This window comes from Phoenix dactylifera, chromosome 1, assembly GCF_009389715.1.
Source record: "Phoenix dactylifera cultivar Barhee BC4 chromosome 1, palm_55x_up_171113_PBpolish2nd_filt_p, whole genome shotgun sequence".
Classification (NCBI taxonomy): Eukaryota; Viridiplantae; Streptophyta; class Magnoliopsida; order Arecales; family Arecaceae; genus Phoenix; species Phoenix dactylifera.
Genome location: NC_052392.1, coordinates 10,812,495 through 10,838,076, shown reverse-complemented (window position 1 = coordinate 10,838,076; position 25,582 = coordinate 10,812,495). Strand labels below are relative to the sequence as shown.

At 38.1% G+C, this 25,582-nt stretch overlaps 1 protein-coding gene across 3 annotated transcripts in view; it reads right to left on the bottom strand.

Moving 5' to 3' along the window:
- Positions 1–23,982, bottom strand: part of LOC103714241 (formin-like protein 17) — a 36,769-nt gene extending 12,787 nt beyond the window's left edge. For 2 of the 3 annotated variants that reach the window (XM_039126291.1, XM_039126292.1), the window contains exons 1-14: positions 23,364–23,982; positions 20,127–20,827; positions 19,487–19,708; positions 18,069–19,408; positions 17,851–17,980; positions 12,283–12,354; positions 10,778–10,876; positions 10,582–10,623; positions 8,780–8,860; positions 8,627–8,677; positions 8,462–8,543; positions 6,554–6,648; positions 295–366; positions 94–210 (exon numbers count right to left, since the gene is read on the bottom strand). In XM_039126291.1, coding sequence (XP_038982219.1) covers positions 94–210; positions 295–366; positions 6,554–6,648; positions 8,462–8,543; positions 8,627–8,677; positions 8,780–8,860; positions 10,582–10,623; positions 10,778–10,876; positions 12,283–12,354; positions 17,851–17,980; positions 18,069–19,408; positions 19,487–19,708; positions 20,127–20,827; positions 23,364–23,436 — 3,177 coding nt within the window. In that variant the 5' untranslated portion in view covers positions 23,437–23,982. Of the gene's footprint in view, positions 1–93; positions 211–294; positions 367–6,553; positions 6,649–8,461; positions 8,544–8,626; positions 8,678–8,779; positions 8,861–10,581; positions 10,624–10,777; positions 10,877–12,282; positions 12,355–17,850; positions 17,981–18,068; positions 19,409–19,486; positions 19,709–20,126; positions 20,828–23,363 lie in introns of those variants that run through there. The other variant, XM_017844542.3, reaches the window with a different exon arrangement.
- Between the last annotated feature and the right edge of the window lie 1,600 nt (positions 23,983–25,582).

The window sequence follows — 25,582 nt, the reverse complement described above, 5'->3', positions numbered from 1 at the left end:
TTCAGCAAATAATTATGTAATATCATAGATTGAGAACCCAGAAGCAAAAGATCAGGAGTTAGGTAAATAGTTTCTGATTATATGCACTTGTACCTTATGAAAAGTAGCAGATACAGGACCATCATTTTCAGATGATGTTAGTTCTTGTTCAACTTTCTCTAGTCCTTTGCTTATTGCTTGCATTTCCTCTGCCAAAATCTTCAATTGTATCTGTACAAGTCAGTTGTTCTACCCAATCAGTTGCCAAGCAAAAATTAGTGATGAACTAAAAATTCCAAGCAGAAACAATGATACCTTCGATGCAGATTCTAAGCTAACAAGGTCCTTGTCAAAATCAAGCACTTCTGGAAGTTTATCGGCAAGAACCTGCAGGTTGAACAAAAGTATGTAGTTCAAGAAAGAACAAGAACAGAGTGCTTCCAAAAAATTAAGTTCATAAGCATGTTAAGTTCTTGTGGAAAATGCAAGGTTAGGAGAACAAATGGCACATGGTTTGTTATTATACAATAAGCTACAATTGGGGGCATGCCCAATCCAGAAAAGCAGACGACCATATGTGACAAGTAGACTTCAGCCAGTCTCTCTCTTTGGAGCCCATAGTTGGCCCTTTAGGACTTATTGGGGATCTTAGTAATTAGAACTTGGAGCTAACTGGCTGCTCCTTTAACCTTACTCAACTTCCAGTAACATCTTCTGAACTTCAGCAGATCCTCCCTGGCATCCTCTAGAATTTGTTCAGCCTAGCCCAATAGACGCACATGTTTTCCCCATGTCATGCTGAAAACAACAATCACAAGGTTCAATTTTAAAAACATGCATTAATTTGCGACTGTAGATCAGGTCATACACTTCTAAGGTACCACTTGTGACTTTCAGTGTGATGTTCATCACACTTTGATCTCACAAACTTAATATCAAGGTATACCATACCATACCGAACTAGGTGGCACAGGATATACCATACATACCGGTTCGGTACCAGTATGTGGTGTACTGACACTCAGAACACCGAATCAATCCTCATATTGCGCGCACCGACACAGTAATAGGGTGGCACCGACATGGAGCCTAATACCGATGCAGCATATCTTTCTTAATATTGCTCAGACAAATACTAAACCCAAGTTGCAACACCTCCCCAAACATGGTTCGCCATACGACCCGAACCAGGTGGTACGGAGCGTACCGTACCACCTACCGACACAGTGCTAGTGTGACACCGGTATAGGGTCCGGTACCAAAACGGCGAACCTTGCCCCCAACCTTCCCACCCAAAAACACACAAAAGGAAAACTAAAAAAAAGAATATTTTCATCTAGGGAGCCCAAATAATGGTAGCCCGATCTTTTTGCACAAGGAATCTTCACCTAGCAGGCTAGCATAACAACCATCCAATACCAAAAACCTAATCATCTTTGAAGCTTTAGACAATGTCAGGTCACCTCGTGATTTTTCATGACTAATCAACCAGGTAGACCATTTGGAAACAATGGAGCATTATCACAAAATGGTCTTTTCCATAATAGATTGTGTAGACTCTAATGAGGCTAACCCGCCAAAGTAGCTTGACACAACCCAAAATTAAATTCCCCAACTTAGTCTATGAACCATCGAATTAACTTGCATATTTTATGGCCACCTAGTTAATAGATTTGCACTTGCCTTTTCACCCTTCATTGCACAGCCATCACAACTTATAAGGCTACCAAAATCAGATCCTACACTATAATGTTTCACATATAATAGCCTTTTAGCGCACATATTCACATATTCGTCTATTTACCCATGTCGGTATACATGATGATGTTCTACCATGTGCCACATATATGATCTTCAACTTTTTTTTAATCACTCTCAATGGCTTCTTGTTGTGGACTGTCCATGACCATAAATTGGCTAATGGTTGAACTCATGGTCTGCCGTACCGGTCCGTACCGGCCGGTACAGGCCGGTACGTACCGGTCCGGCCTGGGACCGGTACCGGATCAGCGTGGAATCCGGTACCGGTAGTTTACTGTTGAAAAATCGGTACGGGACCGGTACGGAACCGGTACGGGACCGGTTCAGACCGGTTCGGACCGATTTCGGACCGGTACGCCATCGGTACGGACCGATACGCCACCGGTACGGACCGGTACGCCACCGGTTTCGGACCGGTCCGGGCCGCCACCGGTACCGGTACGGCGGACCTTGGTTGAACTGATTGTACTCTTTGAAACCTGACAAGATTCAAGAAAAATTTCAGAAGTCCTTCTCTCTTCTCTTCAAAATGGAAGACGAATCTCATATCAGAACAGATTGGAGAAAAAAATCTATAAATAACAAGCAGACCTACTAAAAAAGTTGGAAGTTTCCTTCTCTAAAGATGGAAAATCAGACAGTTTACCCAAGGCTTTCTACCAATGAGATTGGGAGCTATTCAAAGGTCCTTTTATTTAGCTTTGTGAGGAACTATGCTCAAGGCCTGTACTGGCCAATTCAGCCCGTACTGGACCGGTTCGGTTCCTGACAGGTCCAGTTCAAGCGTGGAAAACGGTTCCGACCTCTCTGGGATTGGAATCAAGCAGTACCGGCCCGAAACCGGCCTGTACCTACCCGAAACTAGCTTGTACCGGCCCAAAACCGGCCGGTATTGGTCGGTTCACATCGATTTTTTTTGCCACAGCGCGCGTTGTGGCCTGATTTGACTACAGCGCTCTGCGTTCTGGCTTTTTGGCCACGCGAAGCGGCCACAACGCTCCACGTTGTGGCCTGATTTGACCACAGCGCTGATTTAGGAGCATTGTGGTCTGATCTATGGCCGGACGAACCAAGGTACCAGTTCGGTATCGATTCGATTTAGTTCGAATCAGTACCGAACCAGTCCGGTAGCCGACTGGTACGCCGGCTGGTACCGGTTCGACATACCTTGGCTCAAAGACTGTTAGACTTAACTACTTGTACATCACTCTAACCCCAAAAAAATAGTTCAAACCCATTTCATTAATGAATGGCATTCATAAAATCATTTGTAAGGTATTAGCTTTGCAAATTTAGCCTCTTATGGGCCAGCTTGGTGGGGAGTCTTAATAGCCTTCATATAGGGGAAGATTTATCCATAAGAGCTTTATAACCATGTGAGAGGTGCGTAACCACTACAAAATTTTCGGATAAACTGGGGTACTCCGTAAAATGAACTTTGAGAAGGCATATGATCGAGTTAACCTGAACTGTTGGAGGTGAGAGGTTTTGGCACGAAGTGGCCAAAGTGGGTTGAACTTTCATTAGCAGGGGCCAATACTGCTACTCTCATTGGTAGAGGCTCAGAAAGTAGATTCAATGTTCTCATGGCCAAGATACGTCGTCTCGGTACCGGGCCCTGTACCGATGCTACCTTGTTACTATGTCAATGTCTGGTACAGGGTCCGATTCGATGTATCGAGTGTCAGTACGCCCCCTGTACTGTGTATCGATACTAAACCGATATGGTACGTACGCCTTGTACTATTCGGTTCGATATAGTTTAGCATACCTTGCTCACAGCCTTAAGCACGAGAATCCATGACCCCTTATCTCTTTGTCTTAGTTTCTTAAGTGTTGGCGAGATTTCTAGAGACTGCCAAGTCCGACTTTCTTATCAAAGGTCCAGGGCCTTCAAATACTTTGGCTGAGATTAGGAGTTCATAGCATACAGATAATATTATCATATTCTATGAAGATGAAAAGGAACAGATTACGTGCTTGAAGCTAATCTTTTATTGTTTTAAAGAAGTCTCTGGTCTACTAAGCAACTTCGTGTATTCTGGGGTTCATAGGGAATGATGTTCACCAAGCTATTTGTTGCTCTACTTGGCTCTATTGTCAGTTATTAACATTTCGAATTAGTTATTAAACCCTGACAAACTTAGGAAGGCCAACAACAACCACTTTTGAAAAAGTTTGAGAAGAAGCTCCAAGGAGCGAAGGCTAACTTACTCTCAGCTCTTGGACAGTTAGTACTCCTTAACACGGTTCTATCTACTCTTCCAATCTACTGGATGCCCATTTTCTAACTGCCTGATTGGGTTCGGAAGGCAATTGATCAAATTACAATGAAGTCCATCTGGAAAGGCACTAATTCAAAAAAGGGTCATTACTTGTGAAGTAGGAAGTATGTCAAAGGAAGCAGTTCGCAGGACTAGGGTTGCTAAATCATACATATATGAACCAGGCCCTTCTAGGAAAGTAGCTATAGAGGTTCCTTGCACACTCTGACAGAGGCTGGAGCCAGCTTATCAGAGAATCTATTATAGAAGATGGCATTTTGGAAGGTACACTGCTCCACATGAATGTTGCACCAATTTGCCGCCTTTAGAGAGGAGTTTTGAGAATATGTCTTTATGCTCAACATCAAGTTCAAGGTTGCTAATGGCCTCAGAACTCATTTCTGCACACATATAGTTTACCAGATTTCCTTGCCGTAAGATATGGTTGTCAAAAATAGTGCAGCTAAAGTGCCAGACTTTACACTGTTCTAATGCTTACTGGGACCTAGATCTTTGAGCCCCACTGTCCTCCAAGCAATTTAATCAAGTTCGAAGTCTAAAGGGACAGATTCATGATAGGTTAGATGATAAATTTGACATGATGTACTGGAAATGCTCAGTGTCTGGAATGTATACTTCAAAGTGCTTCTATAGTTTTCTCAATTTTGGTGGGGCATCGTCATCCTTGACTGGCTCTTTTTGGAAGTGTCCTACAATTTCACCTTGTTTGGTCCTTGAAAAACTAAATTCTTACCGGAGACAACCTTAAAAAGAGAGGATGGGTTTGGACCTATGGTTTGCTCTCTTTGAATGAGGAACAAGAAGATGCTGATCATATTCTCCTAAGTTGCTTGCTTGTAAGAACTCTTTGGCAGAAACTTGCTTCTTATTAGGCTACACCACCTACCTAGATTTGCCATATCTTTATTGGTTGACTAGTGAGTTCGAAAGGTCGGTGGAGAACAGAGAAAGGGATGGGATGCATGGTGGTAGCACTTTGTTGGTGCCTTTGGCTGGAGCACAATGGCAGGATCTTCTCTGACCAAGCCAAGCACCCTGAGCACAAGGAATGCTAAACCGGCCCGTACCGAGCCGGTCTGGTCTCTGACCGGTTCGGCGGTGAAAAACGGTTCCGGCCCTTTTGGAGCCGGAACCGGCCTGAACCAGTCGATTCGCGCCGGTTCGCCACAGCGCACCGCGCGCGCTCTGTAGGCAGCGCGCCTGCGCACACTATGTGGGCAGCAGACCAGTTCGATACTGGTCTGAACCGATCTCGAACAAGTCCGGTATGCCTACCGGTACCGGTTCAGCGTACCTTGCCTGAGGATGCTTTCTTTGAAGCTGCATCTCACCAAGAATGGATATTGAGCTGCTTCATAAACGGTGCTCTAGCAGTTGGGCTTTCTTTTGTTGAAACTATAGTTTTGTTTCTATTGATCTGACAACCCTAGTTAGAAACTGGTGTTTGTTGCATATGTTCTAGGGTACTCATCTGTGCCCCTGGTTCTTTCTCCCTCCTTTAAGAGGCTACACACTTCATTTTCTTAATGAATCCTCTTTGGGCCTCGGCCCATTTCCTCTCAAAAGGCAAAAAAGTTCTTTTTTATACCACAAACCATTGAACCAAGCTTTTTTTTAGGAGATCACAATGCACAATAATGCTATCTTCTGATCCAACCACTTTATGACATGTTATACCCTTGAACACCATAAAACCCTCTTCCACCATTTCCTATAAGACAATACTTTGCCTAACAACGGACATCCTGCACCTATGCTAAAACGAATTTACTACAATGCCATTCATATTAGTCCCGGTATTGTTCCATGATTCTTTCCAACTCCTAGCCAAATGACAATGATACATCAACAACTTGCCATAAGTGGCCTTTCACTACTCATCTTATTCCTTCACATCTACACATTCAATCGCATCCTCCCAACAATAAAAACCTTATCTTCCACCCATCAGCGACAAGTTAAATGCAAACCATCTCCATTTTTACCCAACCAATATACTTAAAATGCCATGACAATATGTGTCAAACTGTCAATACTGAGGGCATTGTACACAATAACCTAAAACTGTGATAAGAATTAGTGGATTTATGTATGTATCTAAAATTCTAAATAGTTCGTATACTTGTCAGATACTTCCCAAATCTTATTCATATATTTCCAAATTGGCTATAACTAATCATTTTTAAGACAATTCCAAACTGTTTCCACTTTCCCCTCACAGATATGGCTTTCTGTCCTGCATCAAAATCCAACCACAAGTCCAATGTTCATGATCATGTGACTATTGTATGTTACTCCAGCGACTAATTTAGAAACATAATTTACACATAGCTCATACAAGTGGTACTTAAATTTGTTAGAACACATGAATAAGAATAAACATGAAAGAATACATGATTACATGCAAACATAGATAACAGTGGCAATGAAGCTTGTAATAGCTGAAACATTAGTCAAGCTAGTCAAAGATTTTATTACTCATAAAATAGAAACCAAAACACAGTGACAGAAAGAAGAGACTAAGGTACCTTGCACAAATAATTCATGAGAGTCATTTTGTTATTGCGCGCACGTGTATCAGTGAGTTTGAGAAGGCTATCCAACCGAAATCCGATGGCAGAACCTTCAATTATGGAGAAAAGGTTGAAAGTCAGTTTGCATAGACAAAGTGCAAATAATGGTTACAACTTACAACCATCTTAATCCTATCAAGCTGATATCCTGCATGAACAAGAGAACTAACTTGCTCACATGGTAAACACTTTTAAGTCAAAATCTGGATGCCCATTATGGAAATCAGAAGTCCAGAACTATTGATAAAAGGATCAAGTGGTGAATAAAATTATCAAAAATGACTCGAGAACCTCCAATATTGTTAAACTGAAAGTCAAAGAACTCGAAAAGTTGAAACAAGTTGGTAAAACAATAGGAACTCCTAAAAAGGAACAAATTCTGACATAGGCAGCAACCATTCCAAGCAACCTCCTGAATCAAGATATATCTACTACAATGGGTTGTCAAAGGTGGCTGCCTTAGTGCCTAGGAATCCCAGCCACCTAGGCACATGCGCTTTTATAGGTTCCTTGTAGGGTGGCCACCTATGTGCCTAGGTTGGCACTTGGCACATAGCAGAGAACATAGGCATCTAATGACCAATATGTAACACGGCAGTACCTTTGTTGCCATCCATTAATTAAGTGCTATATATTGATTTTTAAATTGGTTTAATAAAGAAGAATGATAATTCAATTATCATTTTACCTTCCTAGTTACCAATTTTGCAAATGAAGATAAAAGAACAAAGCTGAATTGTTGACATATTTTGCTGATTTTTGGCATACTTAAACGTTCGCGTGTTTTGCTGATTTGTTTACATATTTCTTATTTGATTACACATCATAAGAGGGACTGATTTTGTGTGTCATCTTGTAGTCATTAATCAAGCTCGAAATGAGCTGGATCATTATTTTAAAAGCAAATAGCCAAAACCAGAGCTGAGACCATGAAAGGAAGATAAAATTGAAATTCACTGTTCTATGGATGAAACCTAATCATAATCATCTAGCCTTTTCTCAACTATTTGGGGTTGGCATTCTATAGCTAAAACTAATTTCTTGGATTCTACCACAAGGGGAACCTATTATGCTATACATTTAGAGGTCAATTGAAATAAGTAACTAGTTGCCGAGTAAAGCTTACAATTTCTTATAGTTTTGTATAGTTTATGGTGATCTAGAAGGTTCAATGTCTTTGCAGGTCCTCTCCCTATCCATGTTAATATAGGAGCCATATTATGCTGTAAGTTGTTGGTTCTTTCTGAAGACCTCATACACTTAAGCTTTATGTTTTTTAAATAAACATTTTTAAGCAAATAATGGATTTTCTCTCAAAAAACTACGCTCTAATAAACATGTATGACATAGTTAATGATTTCCAGATTCAGAAAGAAAAGTCACCCAACAAAAATAATTAGTCATTGAGATTTGCTTGATCACTGAAGGACAGTCAACAGCATTGAAAGTTGAAACTGATATTAATACTAAACCATTGAATTCTACAAAATAGTGAAAAGATCAATAATTTAATGACAGATATATATTAGGTCAAAGATAGCAAAATTCTGGAATAATCAAACCAGTGATATTCCCGAATATAGTTGTTTTTTTTTTAATCAAAACCATCATATCAATGGCATTGTCAAATAGGTGATAACTAAGCCTAAAAAAAAGTCAATTTAGTACCCTATGTGACTAGAAGAAAATTGGTCTGTAATTGCATTGATAATTGTAATTCTGAGACAAGAAGAAAGTCAAATTAGTAGCCTATATGACTAGAAGAAAATAGGCATTCTATTGTAATTTCGTTGATAATTGTAACACAGATAAAAAAATATGGTTGTTTCATGTTAAAGCACCATATCTGTCATTCTTACTCACCCCTGGCAGTTCCCTGGTTCAATGCATTTCCCAAAGAAAGAATTGTCTGCATGATTCTTTTTAATTTCACAGAATTTCTGAACTGATAACATGGAGGTATATATAGGTTAGTGATAATACTTAAAAACAGCTAATATCATAAGCTAGAAAGATTGAAATAGTTACCTCTTCTGCTGCAGAGTTAACGATGTTTAAGCTATTTCTGAGGTCCGCAACCTGGAATAATAAAAATAGAAATGGAAGTATTTTGCATTAATATATAAATATAATAAACATACTAAATTGGAAGCAGTGCAAACTGAAAACAATAACAGTGACCTGGGAACGGAATTGTATCTTAAAGGAGAAGACTCTCAGCTTGGCTTCCACCCTTGGTACTTTCATCAACTCTAAAAAGAACTGGAAGGAAATGTAAGAGGAGCACAAGTCAGCAACTATTATAAGAACATAATGTCCGATCTATATGTAATGTTATCATATACAGCTCCTACTTTCAAATTTCAATCACAAGCAAGGGTCAGGAAGTTCCAGTAAATTGATAGGGTTTCTTGAGGGTTCATGAACAGCAAGTTGAAGAAGTGATAAGGCAATGAGAAGATAATTAACAAAGAAACCAGATTAGCACCTATATCATTTAATGGATCATCAGACGCATCAATTATTATTAGACTCTAAGATATAGATATTATGATCAAATTTTAATCAAAATCCAGCAAGAATTTGATCTAATAGTCTTTGTATGTCTATCATGTTCAAGGTTGTAGAGCTTTCGTCTAGGAGTAGGGGTTCCATTAAACCAGGCCAGCCTTAAAAAAAAGGATCAAAAACTAAGGGTGAACTGAAGCCTAAGAAGTTAAAGCCTGCATGAATTTGGTCCAAGCTCAGGCAAAGGATTTTAAGAAAAACAGCATAAACCCAACTCTAAACCCAACATGGCCAAATAAAGAGCCCAAACTCAGACCATGCTTGGGCTTAGTATGTCTGACTCAGCCCTGAGCCTGGGCATGGTCATTTAGCACTAAGCAAAGTTAGTGCAGACTTCTGCACAGCCTACCCAGCATGTGCACACCCTATTGAAGAGCTTGAGCCAGATAGGAGATTAATTACATCTCAGCTGCACCCACTTAGTATCTTCATGATTTCCTGGCCTAACATAAAAGCCGGCTTCTTAGGCAAATTGCTTGGAGGGGGCAATGAAGTCGAGTGTAGAGATCACAGATGGATGGAACAGATTAGTATGGCATCAATTAGAGACAACCGGGTGCATCAAACTTGACTAAAACTGATACAAAGACCACATTTCATCCAAAATTTAAAAAGAAATTGAGTAGTTTAATAGAGTTTTTTGAGCAAGAATTTCAACTTAACCCAGGTTTTTATAATTTGTAGCTGTATCCAGTTATTAGAAAAAAATCCCCCCTCCCTCTCTCTCTCTATGCACGTGTGTGCGCCTAGAAGGTAGAAACGATCACCAAATTTACAGCTACTGTACGATCAATTTGCTAACTGATTGGCCTCCCCGATATTAAAAGTTGTGCCATATATTTTCTGATTTATTATAACAGTTACAGCTTGAGGAATCTCTTGGCCCAGCTAAATGCGCCAAAGCAATCCTAAGACTCATTGTAAGCCCTGCAACTGATTAAGTGCATAGAACTATACGGTTGTCCAATACAGAATCTAGGCTGATTTATTTTTGGCTATGTTTTGGGAGCCCCAAAGGAAGTAGGATATAAAATAAGGGGCTTTCTTTGCAATCTGAAAAGAGGGCCCCTAAAGAGATGGGCTTGATTACTAAAGGAAGAAGGAGCTGATGACCTTAAGAGAAATCAGACTGATGATAAGTTAACCAGACTAGGTCTTGTATGCAGGTGTTTTTATACGTGTGACTGGCTTTTTGAAATATTTTAGAATTTTTTGCCGGAACGAAGTCCCGCTGTTGGAATTCTGTCTATAACTTCTGATGATGATCTCACATTATTTCCACAAAGCTGCATTAATAAGATGCCTATAATAGCTCTTGAGCTTACAATCATTAACTTTAGCACTATGGCAATACCACAACAGCATCCATCAACCAGCCAAAGATAAACAGAAAACATAAAAGGAAATCAACTAACCTGCTCACATTTCCCTAAGCTTTCTTTATCACCATTATAACCCTGCAAAGTCAAGTGAAATCTATAAAGCAAGGAGGACACAACGAGAAAGACAACTTGCACTAATTGTTCCATACAAATCAAAACCAGAGATGGTGTAGCAGATATAGGAAACTTAATAGCTGTTTAAATGGCATAAGTGACACAATATATGTACCTTGAGTAGGTCCATCTCCTCCTTTGTTGGACAGAACTTTATGAGGTTATCTACTTGATCGACATCCAAAACAGAATCATCAAGAGCAAGCAATGAATTCTGGAATAAAATGCATGGCAGTCACGAGATATTGAAACCAGAAAAAAAAAACTACATAAACTAAGGCACCAAAACTCTAAGAAATGAAGCAAAGAGAATTTTTAAGCCCAGAAGATAAGTTCTGTCCTATCAAGAATTAAAAAAAAAAAAAAAAAAGATATATGAACATGCAGATCATATCAAATTCCACCAGTTTCTATTTTTTTAGGCACATGCCAAACTGGCATCAAAACCTATGCTTTATTTTTTAGCAGCATGTGACATTGGAGCAAGAACTAGAATTAAGTGGGGAAACTATACTCATGAGTGCGTGCACCCATGCGCGCGCGCACACACACACACACACACACACATATATATATATATGCATATATATATGCACATATATATGCATACATATATTCATACATATATATATACACACACATATATATATATACATATATATACATACATATATCTATACATACATATATTTATATACATATACATATATATATACATACACATATATGTATGTATGAATGTATATGTATATATAAATACATAATCTATACATACATGTACATATATACATATACGCATATGTACATGAATATATATATATATATATATATAGACACACACATATACAAACATATATATATATACCCAAATAAGTATGTTTATGTATGTTCGTATGTGTGTGTACATATATGGGAATGGTTATAATATACGAGAGGCGTCTTTACACCCACCATCAAATTCAATATTAATGGTTAAGAGATAAAATTGTAAGCAATTGGATTTGACTTAGATGGCCTAAAATATCTATATGCAAGAAGTCATATGGCTTGGACTTTGGAGACCCCTAGCTTATGCATCAAGTCATCCCAATAATATAATCGTAATAGAACGTTATCTTGTTGACTTTGGGTGACTTAACGCTTAGTCTAGGGGTCCAGAAAACATATGATTTTTTGTATATAGAAATTTTAACCTTCTATATAACATCTAGTGGCATACATTTTCATTTTCTGACCACCAACATTGAATTTGGTAATGGGTGTAGTGTTCTTTCTTTACATCCTACGTGTATTATAACCGCACTATATACATGGAGAGAGAAAGAGAGACCATATGTCTATTACAGTTTACAGTCACACGATGCATTCACAGAGCCAAGCATCAAACAGATATCATTTAAAATTTACTAATATATAATGGCAAAGGTTTTGAGATCGGCTTCCTGTTTAAGCAAGGCTCCACCCTGAAAAAACAACAAAAAACATCCCACCTCCATGTGCCCAACTATCCTGAAAAAATTGTAAAATCCCCATTCTTCTCCTCACACAGGCTCCACAAAGAAAAGAAAAAATCACATGTGCAGGATCCTATTTGCAATAATTCCAGCTCTATCTCCTTACCATCAAATCAGGCAATGGAATCTTAACCTTTGTAAGCATTATTTCGCAATTATTGGCCCTTCTAAGATCAATCTGCAAAAGGAAAAAAAGAATTATGAAATATCATATATGTCAATAGTTTCTGTTTAATATAATGTACTAACCTTCTACAAAAGCTAAATGTTTGAACTTTGAACACTATCAAGTAAAGAAGAAATTTTATCACTATATTCAGTGCCAACATATTAAGGAACTGCTATCTTTCTACCCAACAACATCAACAACTATCCAAAACAAAGAATTGCTTAAGCTTGCAATCTCAGATGAACAAATTACCTGGATATTTAGTCTGGAGCCCAAATGATGTAAAATTTCGGTCTTCTGTTTGAGTTTAAATTATCAAGTTAGCATATCCACTATCTTCATCTCTTGGTACAACTCTTGGTAATAAAGCACCTATCTTGCATTCCCTATTTGTTGTTTATTGTCCTAACATTAAATCATAAAAATATGCCAACAACAATCCACCCAAATAGTTGTCTCTGACATGTAATTTACTACTACTTCCTCTCGTAACTGAAGACCCCATGCCTCTAAGAAGTTTTCTTAAGATGAAAGAGAAAACTCAGTCAATTCAGAATATCAAATTATGCTACAGACTGTAAGTTCGCTCAGGGTTTAATTGTTATTACCTATTATGAAGGTTTAATAGCTATGAGCCCAACAGTTAATTTGTATCTCCATAGTTAATTCAGACTATATTTTTCTATTCATGTTCATCATCAAGCAAAGAGACATATTCCTTCGCACATCTGCAACAACAAAATATAACCAGCAGGGAAACCACACGGGGCAAACTAGAACAGCAAGGAACATATACAACATCAAAGAAAAAGATTGATCAGATGTCTAAAAGTGGTAAATCTGCCAAATTAGGTAACAATGATAAATTCTGTCAAAAAGTTATACATGCATGCATGCGATGCATACATAAACATGCATAATATAAAACTAAAAAAGAGATCTAAGTTGCTTAAGGGGCTTGTGCATGCGTGTGTTTGTATAACTGGAAAAGTGAATTGTTTTGCTGAGATCCAGTGATTGGTTTAAATCGTGTATTCTCATGAAACCCAGCCAGAATTTTTAGAAATAAGAAGTGATAAGTACCAGCCTCCATACCCATTTTTTCATTCAGCCAAAACCCCCAAACATTACACTCTGGAAAGAATTTTAAAATCATTCATTCCAGCAAAACAAGTAAAGAAAAAGGATTCAGTAAGGCTAACTCGATATTGATGGGAAAGACTATTTCTATAATTTCGAGTGTTAAGCACTTGTGATCCATGTGATAAGGACAAAATGCTGTGATTCCATCTAATCAGTTTTTTTTTTGTATTGACTATATCACTGAATAACACTCTTGTTTTTGCTTCATCATCATTCCTTTTCATCTAATCAGTTTTTCTTTTTGAATTGACGATATCATTGAATTAGACTCCTGTTTTTGCTTCGTCGTTCTTCCTTTTCCTTTAAAGATAGAGAATTGAATCAAGTCTTTTTTTGATTGGTGCACTTCTTCTTTCTCTTTCCTTTAAAAGATAGAGAATTGAATCAAATAAAGTGTCGCTTTCTAAGAAGGGTATGTATAGAACAAGGTCTTGATGGGTGGCCCTAGGAATCACAGATAGAGGCTCAAGGCCTTGCATTTTATAATAATAGAGATAAAAAAATTATGTTATAACTTATAAGTAAGATAATAGCCAATAATGCTACATTTGGTTCATCGGAATGAGCATTGGAATGGAATAGGGATTCCAACTTTGGCCTCATTCCAATGTTTGGCATGACAATAAAGATGAAGTCACAATTCTTTGGAATTACAACTTCTTTATTTGAAAGAATGATGAATCCAGTCAAAGTTTGCAATTTCAACATCGGGCACCGTACCGGTACCTGATCAGTAGGGTTCAATACCAACACTCATTATGAAAATATATACCATTTTGCTATCCGTGCAGCATGTTTTCGATTTTTTGCATTTTTTAATTTTTGAGGATTATTTTAAGGTATATAGATGTTTAAAAGTACTATAGTGCCCTTTTAAAGTACCAAATTAAGTCTCGATTACTGTTCAAAATATCCAATTAAGGTTTATGATAGTTCAAAATAACGCTTGCCATACTAGTTGGTATCATACTATACCGGATATACCGTACCATATCATTCTGGTACTAAACCGATATATGGTATCTTACCATACCGACACGATATGATGGACCTTACCGTATCGTACTACATACCAACACTGTAATAGGATGGTACCGATACGAGATCCGGTACCAAGACGGCGAGCCTTGGTTCAAGGTACTATTAAAAGACCGATCCATGCGAGGAAAGAAGAAGAAAAAGGAAAGAAGGAAAGGAAGGAACATAGAAGAAAAGGAAAGGAATAAGAAGAGGAAAAAAAGAAAAGGAAGGGAAGAATAAGGGAAAAAAGAAAGGAAGGAAGAAGAAGAAAAAGGAAAGGAATGACAGAAGAAGAGAAGGAAAGAAAGAATGAAAGGGAAGAAGAAGAAAAGAAAGAAAAGAAGGGAAGAAGAAGAAGAAGGAAAGAAAGAAAAGAAGGAAAGAAAGAAAAAGGAAGGAACGAAAGAAGAAATACAAAAACAAGAAAAAGGAAAGAAAGAAAGGAAGGGAGAAGAAAAAGAAAGACCGGAAGGAAAGAAGAAAAACGGGAAAGGAAAGAGTAACAGGCCAAACCGTTCCAAACAAGTGGAATAGGGCGATTATACTTAGTTTGGACCAATTCGAGCCCTTTGCCAACCCAAAAGCCGAACCAACCGATACCATGCCAGCTTGGGTTGGTACGCCCTATGCAAGGAAGTACGGAATGGTGAAGCCTTCTTTGGTTCCAATTATACATAGGAGGAATGGTTATTCCCATGAAAATATGAATATTCTTGTAAATAAACTAATTAAGATTATTTATGGTATAAAATAGTAACCAATGATGCATTATGTTACATAATAAAAATAAATGATTTAATAAAATATAATTTAAAATTATATTTTATTAGAAACTAGTGAAATATCAATTAGCATACATTGTAATATTATATCAAATATTACTTAAAGGTTTATTATGTATCATATACAAGCGAATGGGCATTATGCAATGTCTGTTAAATAAAATAAAAATATAAACACAAATTATTAAATATCATTGAACAAAAAATGATAAAATTATATTAAATAAATATTAAAACTAAATATAATAGCTAACATATTAATAAAAATTTAAAAATAAAATAATAAAATACATAAAGTAAAATAAAAAGTATAAACATATATATATTTAAGAATAACATTAAAATAAAATAATTGATCTAGAATATAAAATATAAATAACATAAAAAGTAATGAACAGAAATAGAAAATAGAAAAGAATACTAATGATATATCACAAAATTAATATAAAATTTATTACATTCTAATCTATAACTAGTTAAATTAAATATTGGAATTCCACTGCCATTTCTTTTCCATGCATTCCTTTGACCAAACAAGGGAATGACAGTCATGATTCCATTCCGTGCCTCTTCCAATCTATTTCCCAGTCGAGTTCTTTTTTTCATTCCTAAGAACCAAATGTAGTGTAAGAATGGTTGGGTAATCCTCTTTGTTTCATTTTATTGGTAGCTTACATTGTAAAGCCTTTAGTATGCGTAAGGTTTAATGTTGTTCCCAAACACTATCAAGATAATTATTTGCAGGGATGGCATCAAAGAAACACTAGAACATCTGCAAAAGAACCTGGTCAAATTAAATAAATAGCAAGGTCCTAGCAGCAGGATCAAGAAGAAACAACAGGCAAAGGATCACCACCTGGCATTAGAGCCATCAAGCTAAAACCATATGAAATCCATCTCACTGCTCTAGACCTCAACAGAGGATGGGAAAGCCTTACACGATTTTAAATCAAAAGCTATAAACTCATCTTTATTTTTTAATGACTATTGCAGATTCTACTGAGGCAAAAATCCATTCTAATGTTCATGACAGCATCAATCAGTTAAAGCAATGATGTTGATATCTGGTATATCATTTATGGACAAAGGTATGAGGCAAGGACCGCCGAACCAGTACTGAGACCTGTATCGGTCGGCGGCCGGTATGGTTCGGTACCGAACCGGAACTATTACGTGTAGGGCGTGTCGGTTTCCCATTTTTTTAACTTTTCAAGAATATTTAATTGGTAATTGCTATTTTTAAAGTTTTTCAAAGATTTTAGGTCTAATTTGATTTTTTTTTTTTTGGTGCCTTGATATTTTTTTGATTTTTTTTATGTTTCTATGATCCCGATTTAATCTAAATAATGCATTTTATTGTTTTAAAATGATACAAATCATAAAATGATTAGTAAGATGTTACTTGCTACAAGGAATAACATGAAATATCCTCAAATCACGTAATGACATAAAAATTATAAAATAATACAAGCACTTACATACATTTAAAGTACAATATACATACCGATATATAAAATCGAGTCGAGTGGCGATGGCTCTCGTAGATATCCGAATCATCAGCATAGTCAGGAGGCACATCAACCCACCCCTCTAACTAAGTAGTGCCGTAGACTTGTACGTTCATCCCATAAGAAACGTGCATCCGATTATAAGCACTCTGAGATCTCTCGCTAAAACTCTAGTTCGGAAAGGTGTCCCTCTAGCAATAATGCCACAGTGGCACTATGGCAATAATGCAACAGTCAACCGGTTCGAAACCGAGTTAATTCGGTGTGAATGGGCCAATTCCTGCCGGTCCAATAGCGGTTCCGGCCGGTAGAAGCCAGAACTAAATTGAAATACCGAACCAACTTGGTTTCGCACCAGGTCAGCTCGGTACTACCTGAACAGGGCGATTCAGCCCAGTTCAGCAGACTCGAGTATGAGAAATAAACTTGGCAATTAGTAGATTATGTCGACCATCAAATGCTTGAGATTAATTAAACAATTCCTTCGGTAATGTCCTGCAAGGGATATTTAACATTATTATGGTTTTATTGGCTTAACTAGGTAGTGTTGTTTTAAAGTGCTACATTACTTAAATTTGTTTCCTTTTGCCTTATCTATGTGCTATAAATATTGTTCCAGATTTACTACGAATGCAAATTTCACTTTATCAATCAGAGGAAGAAACACAAAAAAAAAATAGAAAAGGAATGCTTACACAAACATAAACCCTTTGATAAAAAAAATTGTCATTCAAGCAAATTAGCAAAGTTCCGCAAACATACTTGTACTAGATATTTTCACCATTTGGCAGAACATTTTAATTTTTTGATAACTGTTTAGCATACATCATGTTTCAACTAATCATACTCTACAAGAATATGATACTTTCTCAAAGCTAGCAGAATTTGCCTTCTCTAAAGTAGGTGAAGATATACCATTTTGATAAAAGGATCAAATAAATAAAAGAAAATCTTAACAAGACAAACAAAGTCAAAAATACCACAAATAATTCAGATTGGGAGGGGGCAAAGATATATGACCAAGAACATTTGCAAATTAAATATTGGATTACCAGATGAACTTTATCATGTTTGGCCCCAAGTGAGGAACGCCGCCTTGATCTTTCACCCAAACCAGATTCTGAATTTGGCACCACCGCTGAGAAAAGACTCTCAAGCTCAGACATGTCAATTTCTGGAGGCCTGGCATACAAGGAATTGCAATAATGTATTAGTCATCCATAATCATTAGCTAGACTATAAATATGGGAAAGTATGGGTGGTTCGATACTTGGAAGCTTCATCAGATTTTTGTGCTTCAGCCCATAAACTACCCTGCATAGCTCTTGTTACTTTAACCCAATGTAAAGGCTTCAGAGAAGTCCTTTTGGATGATGACTGGGTGGAATGCAAACTCCTAGGACTTTTGGCATGTGTCAAGCTGCGTCCCTTAATGCCCAATGAAGAATTATGCGATGCAGCAGATGGAGATATGAATTCACTGCTAGTTCCCTTACTTCCTGCAGAACTAGATTGAGTAGACTTCAGAGAGATCTGACCAGACATAGGAGGAGGAGGCACTGGTGGGACAGGTGATGGTTTTTGGGAAGTAGAAACAGCAGATTGCTTTGGTGTAAATTGAGGTGGTGGAGGTGGGGGTGGTGCTGCAGGTGAAGCCATGAGCGGAGCAGTTCCAGGACGTGAAGGAGGGGGTGGGGGTGGTGGAGGGGCACCTACTGGACCACCTGGCTTCTTTATAGGTGGAGGAGGAGGATGTGGAGTTGATGAGGTAGGAAGTGGTGGTGGTGGTGGTGGAGGAGGAGGAGGAGGAAGAGGCAGAGTGGATGATAACTTGGTGGAGGTATTGCTTGAACGTTGTTGATGAGTGGATGAAGCCCCCAAGCAAGGAGGAGGAGGAGGTGGTGGGAGAGGTATAGTAGTCACTGGTTTAAAAGGTGGAAGATGTTCAGGTGGCGGTGGCGGTGGCGGCGGCGGTGGCGGCGGCGGCATTATTGATTGTCGAATCGGAGGTGGAGGTGGAGGTGGTGGAGGAACAGTTGTTATTGGTGGTGTCGATCGGGATGGCAAAATGGTGGTACTGGCACCAAGGGTAGCAGCAAGAGGAGGAGGAGGAGGAGGAGGAGGAGGGGGAGGAATTACTGATTTTTTTTGGTTGGAGCTTGCTGAAAAAGGTAGGGCTGATGATGGTGATGATGGCAAGCCTACAAAGATATTTTTTTCAGCAGGTTCACTTAAGCCAGAAGCAGCACTATTTGAATATGACAGCAAAGATGGAGGCATCATGTTAACATCAGAGACAGCATTATTACTGACATCTTCATAATCTACTTTCTCAGTGAGTTTGAGAGGGCTAGGTTTCCGTGGCATGCTATCGGTCTCTACTTTCGATGGAGAAACTGCATCAGATTTCTCTTGAGAAGTGTTTGGTGATGTTAATTGTTGAAGGACATGAAGTGCTGCATCACCCCCCTTCGCATCTAGCCAATCCACATTGCCGAACATTTCTTGCACTTTGGCAAAAGCTTCGATTGGAAGGCCTTCTTTTTCCTCACCACTAGTCAACTCCATGGTGACAACTGATGAAGCTGCATCCATTTCCGAGAGAAGAACCTTCCAAGAAGAAAGTGTTGCATATCACTAAATCATACAGGAGAATTCAGACATTCTGAATGTGAAAGAACTACATACCTCGGCTCTAAAATCTTTCGGAAATCGGTCCTTAGCATCCCACAGAATGTCAATCTGATCGCAGTGGACCATCAAGATATTTGATCGTATAAAGGCTGTATTGAACATGACCCTAAACATCATCTCTTCACGTTCTAGATCATCATCCAGGCTAATGCACTCAAGAACAACATCTCCTTGAATGTGGCAATGGATGTCAATTTTGACTAGTTCACAATCTGTCTGAAGCCATAAACAGGAATCTTAAATTTTATCTTACATGCTTTGCTCCAGAGGAGTTAAAGAAATAATTTTACTTCTTCTTTACAGGGAATAAAATATATCTCTACTTAAAATGCAAATGTGGTAAAAAGAAAGTTAGTTAAAGAATAGTTCAAAATTATAAGAATATGAGTAGTGAACTCTTGGCCTTGATAGTAATTTAATTTTTTTAATATATTAATATTATGGAACAATGTCATGCAAACTGTGCCTACTAATATCTACTCATAGGTCAGTGGTAGAATTGATTATCTGAACCAGGGAACTCAAACAAGAATTTCATATTATTGAATAGAATAAATAAATTCGGTTACCAAAATTTATGCACAAGAAAAACATATAACATATGACACATGACACAAAACAAATTCAAAATTACCTGTCTGTAATGCCGGACACATTTGCTCCTTTTTAGAGTTGAAAACAGAACTTTAGTAGTCCGATCAGAAGCAATAAAGGGATCCTGGCCATAAATCCGAAATATTGGTCTGCAGCCACCCTCCCCATCAAAGTTTGGAATCTTCCTGAGCATAATGCAATCCAAAGTAAGTGCTCTGTCACGTGGAGGCCACTCTGAGGCAACATTCCTCCTTGAAACATATTGCAAGTATCTTAGCTGAGAAGGGACAGGATCCAGGGGTGACAACAAGTGCAAGAGCTCACGTGGTGCTTGCCTATAAATCATGTCCAATGTTTTCTGCTCACCCGTATACTGTTTTCGGTATATCAGAAGTGCTGCTAACATGAAAGCCAGAACTGGCCAGCCACCTCGCTCGCAATGCATCAGTAATACATTATGTGGACCTAAAGAGAGCCAGCTCTCACTGGACCTCAAGAAATGATGGATCATCTCCATTTTGAGCAATGGGCAACCCTCATAATGCCGGGGGTAATCCATCACCGTCATATCATACTCAGATAGAATGCTAGCTATTTGGCTTTCCCTCTCCCCCTCTCGAAAATTGAAGACCATGAAGGAAGCATCCAGAAAATGTCCTCGGAGTTGCTCTACAATTCCTCCAATGTATACTTTGTAATCATCCTCTTCCAAGACATCAGTGGAGAAGCAGCAATCAAAAACTGCAGGTGCACATACAGCAACATCTTATGAAAAACTATTTCCCTTGATTAAAAGTTAAAATAAAATGGTATAACAGACTAGCACAATCCACGCATGAGTAACTAAACTACATGAAAAATAGAGTTCCTTTTTTCTCTTTATTAAATTAAAAGTAACAGCTATGAAATCATTGCTTGAAACTCTCAGATAATTGCTGATGGTTTAATTAGTAAGCTCCAGTTTCATAGAAATGCCACATTTTGCTCGATGGTTAAACCACCTCACAGTGTTTCAGTTGTTAGCCAATTACTTGAAAGTGGAGACAGATACTAAACAAGCAGCCAGTTAACTTCGGAAAAATTTCAAAGAAATAACTTAAAGTACTTGCAAATCCTCATCTTGATCAGGTATTAAATTAAAGTGGGCATCAAACAAAAGATTTAAACTTGAGTTACTTTTGTTGCTTGTAAATACCCCCCCCCCCTCCCCCCCTCAAAGCCAAAAAAAAGGATCTAAAAACTCCCTACTAAACTCTTTCCACACCCCCTCTATAAATCTCTGAATGCCCCCCTATCCCCAAAAATTTTAGTATTATTCCTAAAATTTAGCATCTATTCAGTTAATCAAGAATGTCAACTGAGATCACACAACATTTAGACTGTCTGTGACCATATCTGTATTTACAATCTTAGATAGTGATAGGCGGCAATCTGATCAGTTTCCATAAATATAGGCTTCTTTTATGGACTTGATATTATCCCAATTTAGGAGGATTTAAAACAACTTTGTTTCAATACTTATCTCTCTAATGTACATTTTTCACCTCTCTATATCCACAGCCATTAATTGGAGCCTTTGGACACCCTCCCCCAATCTTGGCATTCCTGCTGCTCTTAGAAAAGAAAATAAATTTATACTTTCTCTTGCATATGCCCATTGCTTGGATATCGCTATCAGAAAGCTTCTGTTATAGTAAAAAAATCTAATTATGTCTCTCTTGTTCAGTCTATAAAAATATTTTTAACTCAATATGTGATTGAAAATTTGTTTTTCATTCAAACAATGATACCTAAAAATTTATTACAGACATGGTTTAGCAAACATAGAAAATATATTCTCATTCTTTTTATCAATGTCTAATAAGATGACAACTTTATGGACCGGTTCTAGGACATGTCCATATAATCCCATGCATAAAGTTCTACTCTTTATAGTACTGCACATAATGATCTTATGTTCTTTAATTTGCTTATCTGTGATAGTTAAATTTACTTGTCAAAGTAGCAGAGTAGAAATCAATAAAAAAATTATTGTCTAACAAGGAAAAGCTGCATAATGTTAAAATATTAGATTTTCCAGTTTTATTTTCAATTTTGACTTTTAGAGACATTTGTGTCATCAATTCTCTTCTCTAATAAGAAATGCTAAAGTATAATAGTCACTTTTACTTTTCAAGAATGGATTTTCCTTGCCTCCCCCCCCCCATGGAAAATTCCAGGTTCTGCCCCCTGTTTCTTTCAAACTATGGTTAGTAAAATCAGTCAGTATTTTTTTATTTCCCCACTCTCAGACAGAATGCAAACAGAAAAAAGCATCAACCCCCCAATGTTAAGTACCTTAACACTAAACATAGCTCTGCATTGAATAGAAATCCCCACTAGAGTAAAATTTTGAGAACCTTTTTGCTATTGAAATTGCCTGGATTGATTAGCCCCATCATGTATGGGACCATAGTAGTTAGGAACGCGCTAGATTTGGTCTTGATACGTTTGTTGCTTGGCGTGACACATGCTATAGACGGTGAATCAAATATTCCAATCTATTTGTTGCTTGGTATGGTGTATTCCACAAGGGAAAGCATATTTTTATTTCTATCTAAGAGAACAATTTAAGAGAAAGGGAAAAGAAACCCTGCAGATTACAATTCAACTTTCTGCTTAATGCAACACAATGTATGCGGAACGACCTAGAACTTAACAGCACAAGTCAGTGATTTTAAGAAGCAACGCCTGGGTGGAATTCCAAACTATCCAATCAGCTTCTTCTCTCCTTTTCTCTTTTTTATTAGAAACGGAAAAAGATATATAGTAACGTGCCCTCCTTTCCGAAATACAGTTGAAATTTGGAATCTTTTGATGGGTTCTTCTCGGATATAAGAGATAGAAAGAGAATGAAAGAAGGGCAGGGGAGGCGTTATCCTCACGAACGGACTACATTACAGAAGAACTATAAATCTCCTAATGAACAATAAAATTCCTAACAGGAACAAAAAAACGAATTCTATATAAGGCAAAAAGGATGTCATCTTTGATTTGTTTTTTTTTAATTTTTGGGGAAAAAAAGACAGAAACCTAAAGACAATAATTCACGTAAAACAACATATCAGCGAAACTCCAGCTACCAGCAAAAGAAATTCTATCAGAAAGTATAGAAATTGGCAGGAAAGATTCAATCTTTGTTCAAATAATAAGCTATTCAAAGACAAGAAGCCATATATAACAACACATCAGCAACCAAGAGAAACTCTATCAGACAGTATAGAAATTGGCAACATACCGTAAACGCTCTCCGATATTTCCAAGAGCCCCTCGGGCGGCTTCTTGTAGAAGAACTTCCGAAACAACGCCATGCCACAGATCCAATCGAATCAAATGCAACAGCTTATAACCCAGCTAAAAGCCCTAGAAGAAGATCTCGAGCCAGCTGAACTGGATTCGCGACACCAGCAGGGCGCGTCGGAAATCCCTCAGTTTGATCCGAAAACAAAGCATAAATCTTGCCGCGACCTAAAGAAATCTTTCTTTCTTTCTAATTCCGGCGCGTCCCTCTTCTTTTTCCCATTGGATTTTTTTTTTTTTTTTTTTGCCGTGGTTTCTTGAGATTTTGTTTCGGATAAGAGAAAAATTGGACCTTTTCTGCGACCAGAAAAGATAAAGGAAATAACAAAAGGGGGAAAGAGGGGAAAATATCGGAGAATTTCGGAATCTTCCCTCTCCTCTCGCTGTCTTCTTGATTTTGGAGACGGTGGTGACGTTTGATTTTTGCTACTCTACCGCTTCATCTCTCTCTAATTTTGCCTTCTCATCGTTTCTTTTTGTTTTTCGTGTCTCCCTCAGTCGCACGTGTGCTGAGAGAAGGACGTCCTTCAGGAGAGAAATGATAAGGAGTAGATTGGCCGATTAGAAGAACGGGGGGAGAGAGTAATAGTTATAAAGGAGTGAGCACGCGTACGGTCACCGCTCGGTGGGAGGTTACTCCATTGGTGCGGCGCCGGTCCAGAACCGGTTCGCCTGTCCTCAAATCAAATGTAACCCAGCCCTATGATCAGCGATGTGCTTTCCGTTCTGGGTCCTAGACCCGACAGCTTGAGCCGGTTCGGTACCGGTCCAGGTTCTGTGGGACCAAAAGCGTGCCCAAAAACCAATTAGGGATGAGATGGTGACCGATGACTCCCACCAAATCGATCTGGACCATCCAATTGTTAAATCCGCATGATTAACTGAGGTAATGGACAGTCAGGCTCTGTGTGCTGCTGGTAATCCATTCCTCCTAGTCGAAATCAGGCAGTTTTGGTGAACTGATCGAATAATTCAGAGGTTAATCTTGGTCGCCAGTCTGCTCAAAGTAACATTTTTATCTTTCAGGTTTTTTTTTTTCTTGTTCTCCGATCCGTCGAGACCTAGAGCCCCGGGTACTACTAGAATCCTGGTAGGAAGAATGGATAAGAAAGGAAGATCCTACATATTTGGTGAAATATAAAAGTATGGATAGGGATGATTCCATTCTTTATTTGGTATAGAAAGAATGAAGAGAAGGATAGATAATATTTATATAACATTTTAACTAAACTACTTTTGATAAAAAAGTGATAGAATTTTATTAAAAAAATAAATAAGGCATAACCTTGTCAACATATAAACTCTTCCCTCATATGCTCCATCCATCCTTTATTGCATCAAATTGGTAGGCCAGAATGGATGAACAATCTCTTTTTTTTCATCTGTCCTTCTAAAGATTTTTTTTGAATTAAATTATAAATGGAGGTCATCCATCCTTCAAACCTCATCCATTCTCTCATAACCTCAAACCAAACATGGATGGAAGGCACATTTGCCCCTCAAGAATCCTGCATGCCCACACACGCAAGTTACGTTCTTCAAAAATAAAAAAATCCGCATCCTTATGTAAAAGTCATTTCAATTCGAGGTAGATTTCAAAGTCTTGTACAAATATCCAAGTTGCATCTCCTACCTGCCAACCAACCTACGACAGAATTAGCCTCACAATAAACATGCTCAACCTTAAACACCTCCAATATAGGAACGAAATGATGAATATCTCTGAGGATTAGAGGATCCTGGCTGCTTATGGGCTTTAATCCAGTTAATTACTGTGATGGAATCGCTCTCTAGATTAATTCTTTTAGCACCAAGGGCCATAATAGTACCAATTGGTCCTTCCCAAGCTGCCCTTAACTTTGCCAAAGAAACAGAAGTTGCTAGGAAGTTCCTCGAGTCAACTATAAGAATGTGGCCACAATGGTCTCTTATCACAAATCCAACACCTTCCCGGTGGTCTCTAATGGAGCCATCAAAATTAACTTTCAATAGTCCATGTGGTGGGGGCACCCAATTCACCAAAGGAGGCATTAGAGGGAAGAATATTCTCAGTGCCCCAAATTCCCTGTTCATGGCATCAGAAAATTCAAGAGCCAACCTAGCAGCTTGACCGGCAATATGCTTGAGATTAGAATTAGTGCTATGAAAGACTCTTTT